Below are 23,124 nucleotides of genomic sequence, written 5' to 3' on the forward strand. Positions count from 1 at the left end.
CCAACAAATTTCTTTAATCAAAATCACTCCTTTTTCTTCTACAGATGAATTCCTGGAAAGTGTAAAGGGAAGAAAGCCCCTCCATTGGGAAATAGGATGGTGGCAGGCTATCTGCTTGTCTGATTCTTCACAATGATAAAGGCAGGTCAAGGGCACAGAATTTGCAACCAGTGTGTGAAATGGACAAAATGAATGGCTTGTCAACAAGACTAGCCTCAAGTAGCTTCTGAATGTGCACCCAAAAATGTCCCAAAAAATTATCTATCTTGAAACAGAAGCTGGCTGTATCGCCAGGCTGAACCTTATTGCTTTGCCCTATATCAACAGCAAAAGAAAAAGGCAAGGAATTACCAAGCCACGGTGGGAAAGATTTTCACAGCAACAAATGAAACAGAGAAGTAACCACTGCAACCATTTTTAATGACTATATCCCATCCACGTAACAGGTCCTTACCCCTTGGATGAGCAAACAACCATCATTTTGCCTTGGCCGCTGAAAAATTTGAGATCGTTGTTAGCACTGTGGTCCCAAAAATGACAAGTGAAATCAAAAACAGTCTTGAGTTTTGAGTACACATATTAACACTTAAATGCTTCTTCCTAATAAGTTTCAGGATTAACAAATGTTTGTCAAAAGGAACTGTGCTGAGCAATTGAAATCTAATTTGAAATGGAACCGTGATAGTCTAATACATATATGCATGAAACGAAGAAGCTTCCTAATAGGCGTAGCTGACACCAAATATGCAATTTACATACATTACACACTAATAATCTCAATTTTAATATTATTCTTTAAAAGCAACTGGATGGGTGGTAGAGTTAAAGGTTTGCTTTTGTAAAATGTGAATAAGGACAAAAAGTTGATCCTGGCATTTTATGCCATTAACCACAGTCGTCTTAGTGTAAAGAGCTATCTGCTCTTTCTGAGTCTATTTCAGAGATGGTATCTCATCACCATAAGTCTGTGATGATTCAGCCGGACTTACTAGATGAATGGTGGATAAACTGCAGATGAGATCTGCAGACCTCCTCTTTGTTCCTGAGTGGTGCTGAGTGGTGGGCAAACATTCAGGCATTTTCAAGCCCAGTACACAAATCTTTATGAGAATTTTTTCTTTCCTCAGCAGATTATCCATGAAATAGGACAGGTGTACTGGTTATTCAATTACATCTTACCCAAGACCTGAACAAAATTTGAAACGAGGACTCACAGCATAGTTCTTACCATGGGGATTTATTAATAACAGTTAAAGGTTCTCTAAAACAAAACTTTTTTGTAATTTAAGCCTATTTTCTTATTTTGTCATTGGTTTCACTCATAAACCAGAAACTAAAATCTGCCCATCTGCTCTAAACATAAAATATGTTCATAATAATCCAGATTTATACCAAATGTATTTGTAAGTATTGCTGAATTGAGAGGAACTCAAAATTTATGGGCTCTGAGGTTGCAAACAGAACTTCCTCTTTTTAGAGAGGAAAATGCTTAAAATGAATGTAGGAAAAGCTCAGAAAGCTTCTTGGATATCAAATGGCTTCATAGGGAAAAAAAAATGTCAGTGATATAAGAGTAAATGAATCAAAACCATATGGATCAAATTTTCCCTAAAATACACAGTTTGAAAAATTAAGGAGGAAAAGTGCTTGGCAAAAATGTGTTTTAGGTTTTACCAAACCCAAAACATTTGAAGAATCATTTGCAATGGTTGATGAACCCTAAATGCAGCCAAGTTGGCCCATTTTGCATACTACAAAACAATAGGAAAACTTCCTAGAAACCGTGTAACCCACTGATACTGTATTTCACTCAGGAAATCTTTAGAAACTGTTATCGAAGAACTGTGGAGTTTGTAGAAGTGGGATGGGGGTGAGGCATGAAATGATAAAAGTTTGTTAATTTAATTGGTCTTGTTTTGGGGGTTTGGCAATGTGTGTCTTGGGGGTGGGGGAGCAGTGAGGGTAGTATTTCTTGCAAAGAAAAGTTAATTAGAAGAACATGGGCCAAATGTTAATTAGCCTCACATCTTGAGCATATGGTAGTACTTCCTCAGCACTCTGTATTCCAAGGCAGCATTCCTTTTTCTTCCCACATGTGTAGGAAGGTGCTGGTAATGTACTCTCCTGGGATGCAGGGGAAATAAATGGTCTGTATTACCCCCTGTACTATATTGTCCTCACATCCACAGAACAGAAACTTTCAGAAGGATGGTACTACAGAAGAAAGCCTGTGTTGCAGTGAGTTAAACGCTTTCCTTCCCAGAGGGTATTTTGTCATTCATTATAAGCCCCATCTCCAAACAGGTTATGCAGTTCAGACAGCAATCCAGAGATGACAGAAAATTTTGAGGTCATTAGCCTGTCTCCACCCTCTCACGCATCACTGAGAATCTCGCCTCAAGTTCTCTGACACATCCAGCCTTCAATGGAATGAAAAACCAAGCCCACCATTTGTGAAGCCATTCCACCCTGACTGCAAGAAAATTCAGTCGCATATCAGTGGGGCAGCCCTTGGAAAATTTCTTAGGACATTATGCTTCCTCTGGTGGCGACCAGCCACTAAAATGTGTAATTTGTGTTCATAGAAGAACTAGTAAGAACTGGACAAGACATAGAGTTGGCTCTTAACCCTGCCACTAGCTCATTCCATCAATTAGGTGATTGTGTTGCCTTGGCCTCAGTTTTCCAATAAGTAAAATGAAAATATTCCCCAGATATTGTTGCTGATTCCCTCAGAACAAGAAAACCTTGCCAATGATTAAGTAATGCACAGACCCTTTCAGCAACTTGAGGAGGAATAACATCAGAGTTTCTAAAGGTTGCTATTGGTATTCTGAGATTTAGGCTGTCACAAATACAGATCAGTCCATTGTCAGGCTCTGACCATCTGGACAGGTGTGACCTCCCTGAGACACTGTTTCACGCCAGCCCCTCATGAAGCTGAGGCCTTCTCTGAGGAACGGACTGAGGGCATCTATGATGCGCCATTTGGCAAATGGCTCTAATTCCCAGCCTTTGCTCGGGAGAACAGATACGTTAGAGATGCAAAACAAAAACCAACTATTGTATACATACACACACACACACATAGAGAGAGAGAGAGAGACAGAGAAAGAGAGAGAGAGAGAGAAAGAAATGCTTTGGCTATCCTTATAGTGTCTATTAGCTCCTTGATGAGAAACTAGAAAGCCCATTCTACAATGGTTCACACGAATTCTAGCTCACAATTTCTAACTGTGGATGGCAAACAATACATCAATGTCAATGGCTCTAGGGGAAAAGTTGAATAAAATGCAGAAATATTTTTAACATATCAAATAGCTCCACCAGAGAGATATACAGTGAGCTGACCACAGTGACTCAAAAAACTATATCCAATTCCGTGTAAATTGACAGGTGGCAAAAGGCCTATGATGACACGTAAATACAGAGAAAAGGCAAGATACAGAGGTGTATATACTGCTTTCTACTTTCTCAATTATGTTTCTAAAGGAGGCATAAGAACCTAAAAAGGCTAGAAGGCAATATGCAAAGATATTCATGGTAGTTGCCCTGGGGGATTCTTTTTTCTACTTTACAGACACTGTTTAAGCAATTTAAGCAATTTTTTTTATTTCTCTACAATGAACATCCAGTGCTTTTATTCTGGGGATAAGATAAAAGACCAATGGAAATTAAACTTAGCAAAAAGAGCATAAATTAACCTGAACAGAAAACTTTAAAAAACTAATCTCTACTAAATTATTTTATAATATGACTAAAACCCCCTGCATCTGTTTTTTCATGAAACTTGTTTTGTCTTCATTCAACTATGGGCTATAATAGACAAGATCCTAGACCAGGAACCAGGAATCCTAGATTCTAGTCTCAATTCCCTCCCTGTCAGTTCTTTGGCTGGCAGAAGGTGACAATCATTTTGGGCCTCAGTTGGTTTTTCTGCGTATTAGATAACCAGACAGAGGTAGAGGAAGTAGGAGAGTAAGTAACAAGGAAGAGGAGAAATGGTAATCGTAATGCTATTAGTTATCATCAGTTAGCATAACATTGTCTGTGTTACATGATCCAATATATTAATAAGTACTCTATAATAAGCAGTGACTTATTAGAGGTCACCAGCCTTTCTCTAGTCCCTTCTTTAGTTAACAAGCAAACTAGGGTGCTAGACATGAGCTCTTTGCTCCACATTTTTCTTTAAAATATTTTTAAGAAAGCCAGATAAGCACCTCTTGTTTAAATAGAGTCATTATAGAGAAGTGAGACAGCCCAAAGTCTACAGAAATCTAAGTTCGAATCCAATTCTCCTACTCCACTGTTACATAAACATGTTTGGCAAGATACTGATTTACTCGTTGTCCTTTGTTCTTTAACTTTGCCTGAGGAAATAAGGAAGAACTTCATATTATGTGTCTCTTTTCTAACTCAGTGGGGTTGCCACAAAAACCAAGAGAACATAAATTCCTAGTGGTGGTTTGAGGTGGAAATGTATGGCAGAAATGCAAAATACCTTGCATATTGCAATGTAATCAGGAATTAACATAATCATGTAAGATACAGTAAAGAAATACAGGAAAAAATGCCTATGAAATTTTCCATTGCTTAGTATTAGAATGATTTCGCTCTAACATCAACTCCAGAATCATAGCCAGGCTTCTTGAAGTCAAGGATTAATAGTTAGGAGATCACATTCTAGCAATTCTACTTATGTGATACTTGTATAATACAAAAGAATACACATCATAACATACAAGGTAATACACTTATACAAGAAACTACCAGTTTCACTTATAGAATACAGGTTCTTGTTAGTTTTATTGCTATTGAATAAAATAAGGTACTAAGAAATGCCAATGGAATCTGGGATCTCCCTTTTCAGAAGCAGCTAGGGCGGGAGTTTACTTTTATTAAAAGTTTCAACCAAATCATGTTCATAAAAAGCTTTTCTATGGCCCCCAAAACTACAAATGTTGAAAAAGTCGCAGAGATAAGTACATTTGATGTTACTTCTAAGTTGTGGAAGAAGCTTATATGCTATGAATCTGGGTATTTTAAGGATGACTTTATGAATATAAGTCCATTATTTTCATGCAGAAATCACATTCACAAATGCCAGCACTTGGAAATAAAATGTATTAAAGTCCTGTAGGAAGCACTTTCATTGTTTTCATGTTGTTATTTTTCAGCTGAGGTTTAAAGCCACTTCATAATTATTTTTTTATCCCAGGATGTGCTATAGGAATCTATGAAACTTAATTACATTTACTGTTACAAAAAAGGATTTATGAACTTTTGCCTTTAGGCGGAAATGTTTATTTCATTGCCTTTGCTATCCATTCTTTTCAACTCCTCCGACTTTGAACTTTTCAGCTGCTCACAGTTATCACCGTGGTGCAGAGCCCAGGAACTTCACTCCCAAGACACACACCACAAGTTGAAGAAAACGAAGAAGGCAAATATATACGAGTCGTTATTTTGGCCACCCTTTGTGCCATTAAAATCTCATTTTCTGCCTATTAGAATGCCCTCTTGGTGCTTAGGCAGCGGTGATAGTCAGTGATTAGTGTGTAATTGAGTATAATTGTCTTTTCACTTTTCATTTGTGTCATTCTGAGCTTCTCTCTGTTTTTCTAACCACCAAGAGGAAAAAGGGGGTTGAAAACAGATAAAGCTGTTCAAACTCTCTGAAGAGCTTCTCGATTGCAATTATAGATTGCAACCCCTTGTGACATTTCTCCAAATTTAGTGGGCAGCTATCCTCGCCACCTGGGCCAAGCACTCTCTAATAAAATCAAGGGATCTGTATTTAAACAACTGCTAATAATGTCAACCTCGGACAGATGCCACATGTAGGAAATTTAACCAACCCTCTCACATGCAATTATCAAGGCAATTTATTAATATGATCTCCCAAGAAAAGCTCATAGTCCAATGCCAATTAGAAAAACAATTACAACATTCAAATATTTATATAGTCCCAAAGAGCAGTAATTCCCCTAATTTGTGCATTTATAACTCATTTATTCCAGAGTTTGTAGTCATCAGCTGGGTCTCTCTCCACAGGACTCATTTGCTTCCGCTCTGATTGTTTTGTCAAAGCTTTAGTGTTTTCTTACGAGGTGCTTTTGATCGAAACTTCATCAGCTGACCAAATACAATTTAAAACAAAAAACAAAACAAAAAGTCTGCCACTGTTTGCAAGTTTCTTAACCAAAGCCCAGAACTAGGATGGAGAAGACAAAACATGGCAAACACCTTCACAACTAAATACGAACACAAAGTCTCCAAGATTATATCAAAAATCACTTGAATTTTAAGTCTAAGCTACAACTTTTGATGAAGCCAGTAGGAAGGGTGGAGAGAAAGGAAACTAGAAAACCGAAATCATGTGGCTTGTATAAAGAATACATTATGGTTTAAATTTGGCAATTCATTACACCACTGCCTCAGGGAATTGAGTATTTGGTTCTGGTATACAGCAAATCGTCTGTCTGGAAACACGGGACTGACCTGAGGTGAGAGGCCATTGCCAATGGTGGGGTTCATGGGGTTGGAGGGCCCGGACGGAGGCACAAAGCTGTCTGTGTAGCTGGAAAATCCATGCCTGGTGCTGGGGAGGCAGTAGGCAGAGCTGCTGTCTGGGTTGGAAGGAATCGTGCTTTGGTGTACAGTGCTTGGAGGAAGCGGTTGAGGTCTGTGAACGGTACTGCTGGGATCTGACACGGCTGAAATGAAAAAGACTGTCAACCATCATGTTTTCTTTTAGGCCAGCAGAGAAAGTTCCGTGCAAAAGTTCATCAGCCACCAGGCCATCAGGAGCATCTATTGATCAAATCAAATGTTCACTTCAAATTGCATTTCTTAACATGCAGGTGTAGAATCACCCATAACAGACACAGTCACACCCATCTCTGCACATATTTGTAAGTGACATATATACTCTCACGGCAGGCTCACCCAGAATACAAATGTAGAAATCATATTAGCAATGCTAACAAGCATATTTTGGTAGTGAATGTTATTCATCAATATGAGAATTAACCAATGTAAGGACTGCAAGTCTCAAATTTCTTATCAAATATAAGAAATGTAAGGACTGCAAGTCTCAAATTTCTTATCAAATATACTTTTAAAGCACCTAAATATTTGTGTAATAACATAGTTTCAAATGCCTGGAATGCTATTTCATAATCCAAAATAATTGGGTCTTACAATTTAACTTTATCCCATTCACCTCCATGTACTAACAAATAATGACTTTGTCAAAGCTTACCTTCCCTCTATTATTCCTGCAGTTAGTAAGCATCATCGAATTCCAGTTAGTTGCAAACTGGAGTGAAATGTAGAGGTAAAATTTTAACAAAAGAAAAGCAAATCCCATGGTTATTTAGGAAGTTTGTTTTGTTTTAAAATGCTGCATTGGAATTCTATTACAGCACAGTTTATCTAGAGATATTCAGATACATCATAGAACAAACTATGTTTCTGAAATGTGACAGGTTAAGTCCAGGTCAACCCGATGTATTATAATTACAAACAACATGGGTGTCAGCACTGCAGAAGGATTCACTTGTATAAAATATCCACCAGAGAAATTGCCTGGAAGCTACTTTTTAATCTCCTTGACTCTTCCTCGATACCTTGTGGAATAGATGTGGGCTGGTAAGAGGTCTCCGACAGCTGGTACGTCGGCAGGGTCGGCATGGCAGTGGGAGGGAACCCCCCCGGAATGAGATGGTTGAAAGCCATCAGTTGATTGGCCCCAGCTTGCTTCCTCCATCTTGCGCGGCGGTTGCTAAACCAGACCTATGGATTTAATTTAAAAGTTAAGGATTTCACTGATGAAATAATAGTACATTCTTAATGAATTTTTCATGCTAAAACAGATTAAAGGCCCCTGACTGACAGGGAAATAGATGCAAGAGTTCTCTGCCTTCTGTGTTGTTTGGGCGAATTGTCAGGACTGAAAGATTTTAGCGTCAAAGGTCAGTAGAGGGGCTTCAGGGACCCTCCATGGTCTTGCTACAGCAGCCCCCGTGAACCTTGTGAGGACTATGGGCAGGAATCACTGAGCAGGAGTAGGAACAACAGGAACTCCCCTCCCTTCCCTCAACACCCACCCACCTGCATGTGGAGAGCCTTCTGGGGAGAATACGTGAGCCTCTGTGACCCTGCATGGCACATGTCCTAAATGTGGCCTTGCCTATTACACCAAGCCTTGTATTTATATTCTTATTAGTCTGTCTCTGTATTTCTCTGGTCACTATGGGTATAGCTTCTGGATGGTCATATAAACTGAACAGAGGATAGGTGGAGCCATTTTTTCATCTCTTCCAAAATATGAGACATTGCTCTGATCTCGGTGGAAATAAATGCCAAAGAGGTAAGTGTTTCAAAAAATGAAAGCCTCTTTTTTTAAATCTAAAATAATTCATTTGTGTCTTATTTCTTTCAACAACGGCTTTAAGCTCCTAGAATACGCTGTGTCAAGCACTACGCTAACCAGGTACGTTCAGAAAAGCCAGATACAATATAATAAAATGCCCTCAAAGAATTCAAAGCCCAAGTATTTTGTATGAGTCAATGGAGAGAAAGGGCAATCATGACAGCAAGAAATGTAACTGAATATCTAAAATGTTGAGAAATTGTGATATAAGGCCTTTAATGGGTCCTGTGCTCCTGCCCAACTCTTACATGTGCAGAGTTTAAATGTAGAACTTGGGGTGATTTTTCCACGGACCACACATGATGTTTCCCTCAAAATGAGAGAGAATTTCTACCAACTAAAGATATTCTAATTCCTACATCAAAAGTTCATTGAAACTTTTTTTTTTTTTTTTTTGAAACAGTCTCTTGCTCTGTCGCCCAGGCTGGAGTGCAATGGCACGATCTCAGCTCACCCCAACCTCCACCTCCCGGGTTCAAGCGATTCTCTTGCCTCAGCCTCCCGAGTAGCTGTGATTACAGGTGCCCACCACCATGCCCAGCTAATTTTTGCATTTTTAGTAGAGATAGGGTTTCACCATGTTGGTCTTGAACTCCTGACCTCAGGTGATCCACCCACCTCAGCCTCCCAAAGTGTGGGGATTACAGGTGTGAGCCACCCATTGAAACTGAATATGGAGGAAAGCACTGTGCTTGGGGATGGAAGGATATAAAGGGAATAAAGTAGGATCTCTGCACTCTGGTAGTTTGCTGTCTTGTCCTCATGGGATTCCCAGAGCAGTCAAGGAGACCAAAATAATTGCTCACTAGAGGTAGAAACTCCATATTTGGAAGCACAGAGAATTAGGAAAACTCTAAAGTTGGAAGCAAAAAGTTTCAGCTTATTTTAAAGTTTGATTCTAATTTTGACGAGCGATGGCTCGAGATGGAAGTGGCATCTCCTTCCTGTCGTACAGGGCAGGCAGATGCGGCTTGTTCCAGGAGGTCAGCTGGTCTAAGAGAAGATGAGAATTGATTTCCTTCCAGAGCAATGTTAACAATTTTGCAACTCAATTGTAATTTTTAAAGTCAGATCCATTTAAGAGGGAAGGAAAAGATTTTTCTGGAGCAGGAAAGCTCAATTTAGTGAATCCTTGGCCGAGGGATTTGCTCAAACTTTTGGTACTCACCCAAGCATTTGTCTGAAAAGAGTTTTGTCTTCTCTCGCCATTGTTGCAAGATACTGGTAAGGAAAGCTGTTTGAACTTCCTCAAAACATCAACATGTAATACTCCTTAAGTTTCCAACAGGAAAACGAGGTAAGTTAATATTTTCCCATGTTGATATATAATTGAATTAGAGTTTTACTTAACTTAATAAATTGCCACCTGGGGTAATAGAACCATGAGCAGCACTTAATTTCAGGTCTGCATCAACTGTGGTCACTGCAAGTCTGAGCGCCTATTACCATGACTCCCAAAGGCATCAGGGTAAGAAAATCATTTTCAAGAAAATTCTGGGAACAAACTGTATTAGCTTGGGGAGGCTGAGGTTGGGAAATTAGGGTCATGTTCATGCCTGAGTGCACTGTACTATACCACACACTGTGGTTGCAGTTTATATTATAATACTTCAAGATTAAGGAGGTACTCCCGGCTCAGATGAGGTAGTCCTCTGCAACTGTCTAGCCCAGCAATGTACAGTGCATCTCCAGCTTTATATTGCTGGGAGGAGAACTGGACTTCCAAAAGTTTTGATGTAACTTCACTCATGAAGATTCGCTATGCTCAATTCCACCGGTGAAATCATTTATGAAGAACTCAGAAAGGTATGCTTCGGTTGTCAGATTTGTTGCCAATCTCTGTGTGCCACCTGCCTTCTATAACCTTTAGATAAGCAAACCCAGGGGTAGTGAAGCCTGATCTCTCCATCAATCTCAAGTTACTGTTGACTCAAGGTTCATTCTAACTCCACCATAACCCAATTTTTAAAAACAAAAATGTCTTTGCTCAAATAATAAAGAAGCAGCATCATGAGTTTCTACAAATACCTTCCAAAGACAGAATCCAAACAGAGGAGGAATATAAGGGTTTTGGGGTTTGTTTTCATATTTTCTAAAATGATATAAATAGGTAACAAGGACATTGAGTAAACCCACCAGGAGTTGGATTAAAAAGTCCTTATATTTATACTACGATATCTATTATATCCACAATAAAAAGTGAAGAGAAATTGTTGTGAAGCAAATTTTTACTGAAAAACAAAACTTCAACAAGAGGTTCAAGAGATTCCCAAAGGAAGGAATCCAAATGTTGTTTAAATTTAGGTGAAATAAATCCAGAGGGCTATTTCTGAGAGAACCAGGGCTTAGTGAGGACTGGCCTACCTGTCTCTGGCCATTTAACCCAATTTTTTATCATCTTACCATTGCCAGCCTTCTGCATTTTCTAGAACCAGCTGAATTTGTCAAAAGAAGCATTAAAGGAAAAATACACTAAAGTTGCAAATTAAGAACTGGTCTTTGCCTTCTTTATGTTTTGAAAGTCAAAAAAGACAAATCTTCTATGTTTAATAGACTAAAAAGAGTACCCTAGAAATGACCTTCACTTTCAATACCTGAACAAACCAAGTGTAGTGATCCTAGGAGACTGTTATCAGTCCACATTTAACTGAAATTTTCTTGATACTCCTAAGTCTTAGATAACTCTTTCAATATTGAATCACTAATTCCTAACAGACAATCAATGAATAATCTATGGAATGGCATGTGTGAGTGTATAACACTGAATAAGTTCATCTATAATATACATATTTATAACTCAGTGGTTACACTTTCTAGAAATTTCCCCTTGTTTTGAAAAGAACAGCAGTAGCAACAGAGGCAAACTGGCCTATGACTGATGTTCTAGGAGAGAAAAGTAATTTTCCACACAATGTCTTTGCCAGTAGGGTGGAAAGAACAAGCTTTACAAAGTTGACTACACACGTTTAAATGAAATTCTATGATCTACAATTCAATGTAATTTTACTATCCCCATACAAGATTACCTGGCCTTCCACATCACACTTAGCATGTTAAGGAAGTGGGGGCAGGAGGTACAAATTGGTCAGTAACCTACTATACTATTAGGCACAGTTAATTGCCTATCACTGCATGTGTAATATTACACCAAAAGTCTCCCTCAAAGCAAGTTGTTATTTCATTTGATAAACTGCAGCCTGGTTCGTTTTTATCTGCCTCCTGTACTTCCCAGCTTGGATGTCTCTCTACTGAGCCCTTCCATAAAGCCGTATTTCATGTCTTTGAAAAATGATCTTTAGATGCATTTCTCTGGTAGTATAATGTCCAGTGATTTTTTGAAACAAAATTTAAATTGGTTGAAAGAGCCCCATAACATCATGATAAGTAGGAAAAAAAGATAGTAATTAGAAAAGAAATTTTCCTAACTTTTTCTCTTCATGAGTAAGCAAACCAATTTGTTCAGACTCTCAACATTACAAGTTGTGGGGACGGGTGAGGATGGGGAAACTAGTACTTTCTACAGTAAAGATACAACAATACGTCTTATTCACGTGTGCAATGCAGACCAGGCAAAAGTTGAATCTCAACTCCTCACTTACATTAATACTTCTGTGACCATGAACAATTTGCTTAATATCTGGGGGTCTCTGTTTTCCCATGTGCTAAATGAGGAATACAAAAACTACTTCACAAGATTGTTGTGACAATTAAAAATACAGTACAATCTTAGCATTCAAAAGAATACCAAGGAGATATTAAATGTTCAATAAATGTTAGCTATTAAGTAAAAAGTCTCACACTGACACTTCTATCTGAGAAAACCAAGAATTAAAGCTCTGTTTTGCTTCCTTCACTCTGTGGTGTCCAGCCAAAGCCTTTTGTGTCTATGTGTAAACAGGAAAGTGCCCAGGAAACACCTCAAATAATTGAAAGCCGGTTTGACTTCAATGGAGGCTTAGGTCAAATTTGCTTCCAAGTTTCATGGATTAGTGCTAATTGTCCCATGGTGTCAGCCTAATTTTGCCCATCAATAAATTACTGGTTCACATTTTTGGTGGCGTTCTCAAAGGCAACTCAGCCTGTATTATTCAAGATGGATTATTTCAAAGGCAATTTGAAAAATGGTGAGAGAACATAATAGTTAATCCTTAGAAAGAGAATTTGCAACAAGATTGTAAAACGTTTGGTTAAATACTAGACTCAGGATGTTGAATGCTGAAGTGCCAAGTACAGTACTTTCCAAGTAGAGAAATTCATGGCAAGCTGCTCATTTCCCTGGACCTTCTCCTTCACTCTCACCTCCTTTCTCTTTCTATACCAGGTTCTCCCAGCCTTCCTATCACTGCTGCTATCCAACTTTGGCCACCATTCGGAGAGCAGGTTGGAAACAGGATGGGCCAGATTGAACAGGAGGAACGCCATGCTCCCATGCATGTGAAAAGACCATGGACACATACAAAAGCACACTCAACTGCATCTTGATACATCCCAAAAGCAAACTCCTGCAGAGAGCTTCAGGATGAACATATGTTTGCTTCATTATGAAGCTTAGGATATTCTATACCTATCTGAACTTCTGAACTATACAGATCAGTTAGACTGCTTTAAATCACCCTGGTGCTTTTTTGGGAATTCCAAATTACTGATGCTATAAGGATTCTGTCATATTCTCATTCCCTTTCTCATTCCCAAGGGTCCTGAGAAATCATGCATTTGGGTCATTCCCAAAATGCATGATTTCTCAGGACCCTTGGGAATCACCATTGTTATTTTTTGGGAATCCTAAATTACTGATGCTACAAGGGTCCTGAGAAATCATGCGTTCTACTAGCTTTTAATTGGGGCATGGGGGAAAGGTATTTGAACATATAATGAAAGCCAGAGGCCCCCTTTCTCTGGTTAACAGTTGTGTATACACATACACAAGCAAAGGAGCAAAATTTTGTGTACAAATCTTAAATCTCCCAGATCTCCTGAAGTCCATCCATGATTATCCTGGTGGGGCATGAACCCAAGCTTAGATCATGGATCCAACTAACCCCATATATTTTAAAATTAAAAAAAATTAAAAACCTGAAGTCCAAAATGATTCCAGCAGGATTAAGTAACTTGCTCAACAAAACACATTTGTCAACTGGGAACCAAACCCATATCGTCTGACTCCTAGTTAAATTCTATTTCCCCAGTAACTTTTTTTCTGTCTTCCATTGTCTTGGTGGTAAAAGAGGATGTTACTTGCCTACTTCATGGGATGCTTCGATGGAATATTTACTAAAACTTTTGCACATCACAAATATTTGGGCCAGGTACAGTGGCTCACACCTGTAATCTCAGCACTTTGGGAGGCTGAAATAGGAGGATTGCTTGATTCCAGGAGTTTGAGATCAGCCTGGGCAACATGGTGAAACTTCATCTCTACAATACAAAAATTAGCCGGGTATGGTGGCACAAGCCTGTAGTCCCAGCTACCCAGGAGGCTGAGGCGGGAGGATCATCTGAGCCCAGGAGGCAGAGGTTGCGGTGAGCAGAGATCGCACCACTGTACTCCAGTGTGCTCCAGCTCAGGCAACAGAGTGAGACCCTGTCTCAAAAAAAAATTAATTAATATTTGCAAGTAATTCCTCCCCACAAAACTTTGATGTTTGTCATTACTTGCAGAATATTAATAACAGCTACCCTAATTACAGATGAATTAGGCAAAACATCTTTTTTAAAAAAAAAAAAACAACCCACCTTGTAGTGTTATTATTACCAGGCAAATAGTCATTAGTATACAACAGTTCTTACATTGTGTACTCAGATTTGGTTATGATAAACTCAACACAGCTACAGCCTAAATGAATTTATATAAAACACTGACAAAAGCTAAAGTTATTATAGTTTTAGTCCCATCTCTATTTAGAAGAGTGTAGAAATATTTTTCCTCAGGGGGAAAAAAATGAAATGTAGACATGGTTTGGGGTCTGGGGGGTTTTGTGTTTGGTTTTCCCAGGTGCCCCAGATTAAACTAACTCCCACTTTCTGGCTATCACTCAAACTGAGTTGACTTGGCTACTGCTTTCCCAGATCCTCTAAAAACTAAAGGATTTTCTTCTGGCATTTTAATCAGTGATTAACTACTCCCTTCTTTTTCCTGCTGGGTTAAGTAAAAGACCCATATGCTGGGTGTTCTAGGGAATTTGTTAGGCTATAGATCACAGCCGTAGTGCAAGCCATGATGTGTCTCAAGGGAACTAAAGAAGCCATAAGGAATGTCAAGAGTCACCGGGTTAAAGCCACATTAAGACAGCTGTTACGTTAATGAAGGCCCTGCTTCGAAGAGGAGGTCACTATATGGAAAAGTATGAACTACTCTTTATTGGTTTGATCCCATGTCCTCTGAAAGTTAATGGGCCGTTATTATTATTATCCTTTGACATTCACTGAGCCAGATGAGAATGCTGGGTGCTGTACAAGCTACATGGGTTTGAAATATATTCTGTCTCCATCCTTAGTTTTGACAAAGGCAGGAATGAAAGAGAGCAACACCGGCCGGGCGCGGTGGCTCAAGCCTGTAATCCCAGCACTTTGGGAGGCCGAGACGGGCGGATCACGAGGTCAGGAGATCGAGACCATCCTGGCTAACATGGTGAAACCCCGTCTCTACTAAAAAATACAAAAAACTAGCCGGGCGAGGTGGCGGGCGCCTGTAGTCCCAGCTACTTGGGAGGCTGAGGCAGGAGGATGGCATAAACCTGGGAGGCAGAGCTTGCAGTGAGCTGAGATCTGGCCACTGCACTCCAGCCTGGGCGACAGAGCGAGACTCCATCTCAAAAAAAAAAAAAAAAAAGAAAGAGAGCAACACCGAACACTCCTCAGTTTTCCATCACACTCATTGTCTGATCTCTTTACAATAAATGTTTTGGTTTTTGGTTTTTGGTTTTTTTGTTTTTTTTACTCACATTGAGTTCAGAGCTGATACTCGGCCTATCTTAAAAATAGATCTAGTGCCAGTGGCTTACACCTATAATCTCAACACTTTGGGAAGTCGAGAAGGGAGGATCACTTGAGTCCAGGAGCTCGAGAGCAACCTGAGCAACATAGCAAGACCCCATTTCTACAAAAAAAAAAGAAAGAAAAATAATTAGCCAGACATAGTGGCACACACTTGTAGACCCAGCTACTCTGGAAGCTGAGGCGGAAGAATCACTTGAGCTTGGAAGATCGAGGCTACACAGTGAGCCGTGATTAAGCCACTGTACTCCAGGCTGGGCAACAAAGTGAGACTCCGTCTCAAAAAAAAAAAAAAAAAACAGATCTAGTAGGTGGGCTTGACCAGTTACAGAGGACAGGTACCAAATCCTGAAATATAGTGGCCACTTAAAAGACACATGATTGGACCTCACCTAACATTTGCAGGTAATCACAGAACTATAATAAAAGCAAAGTAGATTTGAAACACATTATTTACAACATTGTTATCTATAATATTATACTATTATAATATGATTTAATTTGTCTGCCCATTTGATTGAGAGACAGAGTGTTTCTCCCCACCGCACAGAAATGACCTCCATTAACCACAAATCATGTTATATTAATATGCATATTAATATCATTACATTGACATAGTAATATTAATGGCATGTTAATATAATATTTATATAGTAGTATATTATATAATATTACTACATCAATACTGTATTAAAATGTTTTTCTATTAAAATGTTATAATTTAGTTAATAAAGGTTATTTCTACACTGTGCGGTGGAGAGAAACACTGTTTCCCAATGATAATACGTTTCCTAACTTTAAAACATCAGCCCTGTGAACCTTGGTGTATCTACAACTCTTCCTTTCACTCACCTTCCTCCCCACTTCTAGATTACACAATCAGTTGCCCATTCTACCTCTGAATACCTTCACCACCATCTCTTCCTTGCCATTCCCACTGCCACTACCTATCTCATGCCATAGCCCCCACTCCCTGTCACATCAAATGTGAGCTCACTAGCCTGAAACCCAAGACCTCCACAGGATGTCTTCAACCTAGCTACCAAACCCCATTTCTTCCACCACCCTACCACTCCTTACATTCTAATCAAACTAACTGTTCTCCCAATATGACTAGAGTGAAAATGAAAGGTCATCTTACATGTAACCCACCACTTCTACCTCTCTGTGCCTCCGCTCATATAATTCCCTATTACTAATATACTCTCCTTATGCAACTGGTCCAGTGAATATCTATCTAGCCTGGAAAGTTCATCTTAAGTCTGCCCTCTGGGTCCAGCACAATGGCTCATGACTATAATCCCAGCCCTTTGGGAAGCCAGGGCAAGTGGATTGCTTGAACCTGGGAGTTCAAGAACAGCCTGGGCAACGTGGCAAAATCCCATCTCTCCAAAAAATTATCCAGGCATAGTGGCATGCACCTGAAGTCCCAACTATCTGGGAGGCTGAGGTGGGAGGATCACCTGAGCTCAGGAGGTGGAGGCTGCAGTGAGCTGTGATCGTACCACTGTACTCCAACCTGGGCTACAGAATGAGACTCTGTCTCTTAAAAAAAAAAAAAAAAAATTAAATCTGCCATCTTCATATATCTCTCTTCATTCCTTCAGGATCTCATCCCTTGAGTTCGTGTCCTTTGCAGGGACATTTATGAAGCTGGAAAAACCATCATTCTCAACAAACTAACACAGGAACAGAAAACCAAACACTGCATGTTCTCACTTATAAGTGGGAGTTGAACAATGAGAACACATGGACACAGGGAGGGGAAAATCACACACCAGGGCCTGTTGGGGGTGGGGGGTTAGGGGAGGGATAGCATTAGGAGAAATATCTAATGTAGATGACGGGTTGATGGGTGTAGCAAACAACCATGGCATGTGTTATACCTATGTAACAAACCTGCCCGTTCTCCACAAGTATCCCAGAACTTAAAGTATAATTAAAAAAAAAAAAAAAAAAGGGGCACGGTGGCTCATGCCTGTAATCCCAGCGCTTTGGGAGGCCAAGGTGGCCAGATCACGAGGTCAGGAGTTCGAGACCAGCCTGACCAACATGGTGAAACCCCATCTCTACTAAAAATACAAAAACTAGCCAGGCCTGGTGGCATGCACCTGTAATTCCAGCTGCTCAGGAGGCTGAGGCAGGAGAATCGCTTGAACTTAGAAGGCAGAGGTTGCAGTGAGCTGAGGTTGCACCGAGCTGAGGTTACACCACTGCACTCTAGCCTGCGTGACTGAGCGAGACTCCATCTAAAAAAAAGAAAAAAAAAACCTTATCCTTTCCTCTTCTCAACTCCCATTGCACTTTTTCTCTTTCTGCACTTATCACATCTATGTTATTTTTAAATTATTTGTATGTTTACTTTTTTACCTTTCTTAGATTGCAGCTCCTTGAGAGACTTAATTGATCTTAGCATTCCTCGACTTTCCTAGCACTATGATGACTATATGGAAGTTTGAAGAAAACAATCTCTCTGACTGAGCTCTGCAGCCTGGAAGAGGCTATTTCTGTAACATTCTGTAATAGGAGAGTTAATTAGCTGCATCTATGAACGTGTTGATGAATCTAGGGACCATGTCAACTGACTAGTTCACTGCTGAGTCCCCAGCCTGCAAGTTAAGAATCTGGAAACAACACACAATATTTGCAGACAAGGTAACCTAACTTCTAGGGTGGTGAGGAGTTCCAGGATACCCTAAGATATCTGCCATCTTTCAAACCCTGTTTTACTAACTCCAGGGGAAAGTTCCTCATTAATGATGAAAACATTATTCTATACTCGATAGAAACATATTACATCTAAGTAGCCTTTCCAGAAGGTTCAGAGCGCCTCTAAGAGTTCAAAAGATAATTCAACATGTTCTTTAAGTAACATAATTACTTGAAATGCTTCTTAATTATAAAATCTTTAAAGGAAGGAATTTCACGTTATGCACCTTTGCACATTTTCACAATTGAAAGGTCACAGAGATGAAGCATATGGGATCCAATTATCTCTAGACTCACTTTGCAGCTATGCCACCTTGGGTAGTTACTTATATAGTCCAAGTCTCAGTTTCCTTATTTGTAAATGGAGAGTAGCAATCATAGTACCCGCCTAGGATTTTAATAATGATTCAATGGGTTAATTCATGTGAAGCACTGAAAATAGTGCCTGGGACAGAGTAACCACTCAAAATTTATTTGCTCTTGCTTGTGTATCACCCCCAAAGTCCATTTAGTGTTGGTGCACAATAAGGATTCCTGAAATGTTGAGTAAGTCACGTGAAGTGGTGGAGTTCTGTGTGTCATAAATGATATAGTTGTATTCCTTCAGTAATAATCATCAAAGTCTTAACAATATGCATCCCTAGTAAAGGGCCATTCCTAATATATTTTTGGCAGGGGTTGACATATGTTTTAGATGAGAAGATGCTTGTTTGTTTCCTGTCTGGACTGAAGTAGGACACAGAGGTTTGGGCAACAGTACCTGTACTCGGGCCTCGGTGAGCTTTGCCCTCTGGGCCAGTTCCTCCCTAGTATAAATGTCAGGGTAATGAGTTCTCTCAAAAGCACGCTCCAGTTCCTCCAACTGTTCTGCTGTGAAGGTGGTTCGGCTTCTGCGCTGTTTCCTCTTTAGTGGTAAATCTGGTTCAGAGTCAATATCAGAGCCTTCATCTGATTGGGGTGCTGAGGCTAAAAGCACAGAAGAAAAAAACATCATAAAATGTGAATCAAAAAAATAAAACTGAGATTGAATCCAAGTTCTCTCTCCAACTGCAAGACCTCATTACAGTGGTCCCTATACCAAAAGTAAAATAAATGTGGATCAAAAAATAAGTCTAACCAACTCATAATAATCTAAATCTTGGTCTACGGTGCATTCCCAATGTCTTCCATGGACACCAAGCACCCCCCGCCACCACAGTCCTGCATCATTAAATAATATTTAATCTCTTCCCCTACTCTATCTTTCTGTCCCCTAGGCAGAAATAATTGCTCATTGCATCTGTCATTCTAGGTCAATTATGAGCTCTTAGAAAATAGGGACAGGCCTTATTCCATTTGTATGGCCCTATGCTTACTACTTAATGAGTGTTTCCTTCGTGTCTAATGAATGAATCACATTGAGTTTTGTTTCTGATAAATTTTCACCACCCTTTACACCCGGAAATCTGTTCAATGTGATTTTTTAAAATATTCCAAACTTGACCTAAGAAACCAGTAACAGTAAACTATTCCCAGATTCCTATGTGTTTATAGACTCCACTGCTCTTATAAAAAAAAAAAAAAAGTACATTTAAATCTAGTATCTTATTACCAGATATGGGGAAATGCTTTAAAGAAAATACACATACTAGGCCAGGCGCGGTGGCTCAAGCCTGTAATCTCAGCAGTCTGGGAGGCCGAGACGGGCGGATCATGAGGTCAGGAGATCAAGACCATCCTGGCTAACACGATGAAACCCCGTCTCTACTTAAAAAATACAAAAAATTAGCCAGGCAAGGTGGCGGGCGCCTGTAGTCCCAGCTACTTGGGAGGCTGAGGCGGGAGAACGGTGTGAACCCGGGAGGCGGAGCTTGCAGTGAGCTGAGATCTGGCCACTGCACTCCAGCCTGGGCGACAGAGCAAGACTCTGTCTCAAAAAAAAAAAAAAGAAAGAAAAAAAAGAAAATACACATACTATGAAAATGTAAATCTCTAGAACTGACTCGAGAAGAAGCAGGCAAGCATTGTCTTGTGAACTGTCCCTAAACTAAAGTTTAGAGTCTGGGACTCTGCTGAATAGGCGGGCATCTGTCCAGGACAGCTGCTTTATTTAAGAAACCCAATGCAAAAAAAAAAAAAAAAAAAAGTATAGTCCCTTTTGTAAAAAAAATATAACGAGTTTCAAGAAGGCAACAACAGATCATTAACCCAATCCCAGGGCCATTCTGAGTGTGTGGCCCTGAGCAACTGCATAAGACAAAAATGCCCCTGAAGCCTCTCTGTGGTGGCCTAACACACACAAAGCTTGTGCGTATTTGCCTGTACTCATATGTGGAAGGGAACTTCAAAATTGAGTGGCCTGGTACATGGGCAAGAGAAGCAGGAACTGGGAAATTAGATAGAAATTACATTAATGATACATTACGGTTAGTACTCCTGTAAGAACTGGGTCTGAATCTGTGGCTGCAACTAGCAAAGCCTGGGCACGAGTGGTTCCATCTTTCAGGCCAGAATTTGATGAGGGCAGGGGTGGAGCAGGCATTTTCCCTGTTTCTGCTAAGAATGCATTAGGGATCCCATAGCAAAGTGAACCCTTACAGTAACAGAGTAACACCGGCTATAGAGGGTTCTGCAGTGTGAGGGAGAATGCATCAGATCGGGGCTCTGGGCAGGGACAGCAGCCCTCTCTCAAGATCCCAGATACTGGTGTAGTGGGCAAAGGTCTGTCAAAGGGTTATCAGGCCACAGACCCTGAGCCTAGAGGGGGAACCAGAGCAGTCTGGCTCTTGAACACATCCAAATGTGCTCTGAAAATTCTCCCAAATAACTAAGGGATCCTGTAAAGAAGGGGCCGAGGTTACTGTCAGTAAATGCAACAGTAATCCAGAAAATTGTAGATTGTTAATGTCAATGTTATGCTAACTCATTTGCACCCTCAGGCTGATAGGACCTGGGGAAATGAAGGTGGTGCTAGAAGCAATGTGAAAATGTGTAAGTCCTATACTTCTAATTCTCTTTTATCTTAAATTCCAACTTAACTCTGCCCTACAGAAATCTAAAATTTCATTATATTTCAGTAGAAATTTTAAACTGCCCCAAATGGTACACATCCAAAATGAACCCGTAAATATGATTTTCAGTTTTCTAACATTTTAATACTTCCATACTTTATTTACATCTAAACATTATGAAACTAAGAGGCAAAAGAGTAAATTAATAGTGTATGTGATAATTTTTAAATATACCTGAAAACAAATACATGTGCATAAAACAAGAGAAGTATTATATATAATGCATCTAATGTGTGTTAGATATTACTTTTGATTTTTCAATTATCTAATTTAATATGAAATTGTTTCATTTAACATAAATCTTATGTTAGGATATTTTACTATTAAAGAAAGAAAACTAGACTTTCTCTAGCTATGGCAATATTTTAAAGCACTATTAACATGCTAAAAAATACGCCATGCATTGCATTATAAACTCCAAAAGCTCCCAATGCAACTTATATTCATGTATGATTGATAAATGTAAGCTAAACTAAATGAGCAATAATTTGTGCTGAGTCATAGATCAGTGTTTCATAAGCTTTTGGAGCAGTAGGATCACCTGGAGGGCTTGGTAAAACATAGACTGGTGACTCCCTGTCCATGGTTTCGATTCAGTAGATCTCAGGTGGGCTCCAAGAGTTTGCACATCTAACACATTCTCAGGTGATTGATGCTGATTCTACTGACCCCAGACAACACTGAGAAGCACCTCTATAGAATACTCTAGATTAATTCCTGCCACTCTCAAAAGTTTCAGCTCTATAAAATACATCTGCACAATTAACTGAAAAAGACACTCCTACATATATGTTTTTATATTGTAAACAATATGCTCCCTAAGAAACAAATTATATATTCCGCTAAGAAAACAAACTTCCATAAAATATTTTCCTTCATTGCTTCCAGTTTCTAACCTTTCTTTCCAAAGTGAATTCAGGTGAAACACTCAGTAGCATTTAAAGACTGACCAAAAGCTTCCTCTGCCCAAGAGAACCCTAAATCTTTGCTTGCACGTTCTCTTACTACGATCCCATTAGGATAATAGTATGTGGAAATTTTCATGTTTCCTTTGGGAGTCTCTGGGGTTATTAAATTCTTTCAAGTAAATATGATGTGCCATGCACTGTCAGGTCAATTAATCAAAATCATCTCTGGTTTCTGAAGAAAAAGACTGGTTAGATTTACAAGCACCAGCGAGAATTAATCCTGAGGGTCAAGACCACGATGTTTCACCTTAACAATCAACATCCCCCAGAATATAAACTGGGTGAGCTCAAAGCCCTTCTCCGCCTTGTTCACTGCTGGAACACTTAGAACACAGTAGGAGCTCAATAAGGACAAGTTGAATGAATGCCAAGTGTGGGACAAATTTTAGATTTGCTCCAACACTGATTTATTTGACATTGTTTTACATCTTTATTTTTAAAATGGAAATTCTTCTCTTAGGACATCTCCCAACATCTATTCAGATGGGCTTTGGAAGTCTGTGAGGCCTCAACAATCACTTTGAATGTTTAGCAGGTATTTGTATACCTGCATTGTTTGGAAGAATGATTACTAATTTTTTCAGTGGTTTGTGGGTTTTTTTAAAGATGAAAACTAGCATAGCTAGTAATGTAAAAGCCTCAGAATTTGGGACAGTACAGCTGTCAAATGGGAATACAGGTATCCTAAGGTGAGTTCAGGGAAGACAGAAACTTCCAGTGGAGGAGAAGGGCAAAAACTCCCTTGATCCTGACTTTCAGTGTAAATATAGGCCATGAAAGCAGGGCCTGGTGATTCTTTAAAATAAAAAAAAGTCTCAGAATTTAAGAGTTCAATAGGACAGCCGTTACCACCAAAAATAAAACTCTCTTTAACAAGCTTACAAATCGCTACTCTTACTTCCAGACTGTTTATTCAAAAGCAATGGAAAGGTTGCCTCTAACTGGGAAAACCACCATACAGCAT

The 23,124-nt window shown here is 39.5% G+C and overlaps 1 protein-coding gene across 3 annotated transcripts in view; it reads right to left on the minus strand.

The window, feature by feature from the left end:
* The window catches only part of PAX3 (paired box 3), a 100,036-nt gene that overhangs the window by 13,999 nt on the left and 62,913 nt on the right, over nt 1-23,124 (minus strand). For all 3 annotated transcript variants that reach the window (XM_025404702.1, XM_025404703.1, XM_025404701.1), the window contains exons 5-7: nt 18,903-19,108; nt 7,635-7,800; nt 6,505-6,719 (exon numbers count right to left, since the gene is read on the minus strand). In XM_025404702.1, the coding sequence (XP_025260487.1) occupies nt 6,505-6,719; nt 7,635-7,800; nt 18,903-19,108 (587 nt within the window). The remainder of the gene's footprint in view (nt 1-6,504; nt 6,720-7,634; nt 7,801-18,902; nt 19,109-23,124) is intronic.

The sequence above is a fragment of the Theropithecus gelada genome, chromosome 12 (genome assembly GCF_003255815.1).
Source record: "Theropithecus gelada isolate Dixy chromosome 12, Tgel_1.0, whole genome shotgun sequence".
NCBI lineage: Eukaryota > Metazoa > Chordata > Mammalia > Primates > Cercopithecidae > Theropithecus > Theropithecus gelada.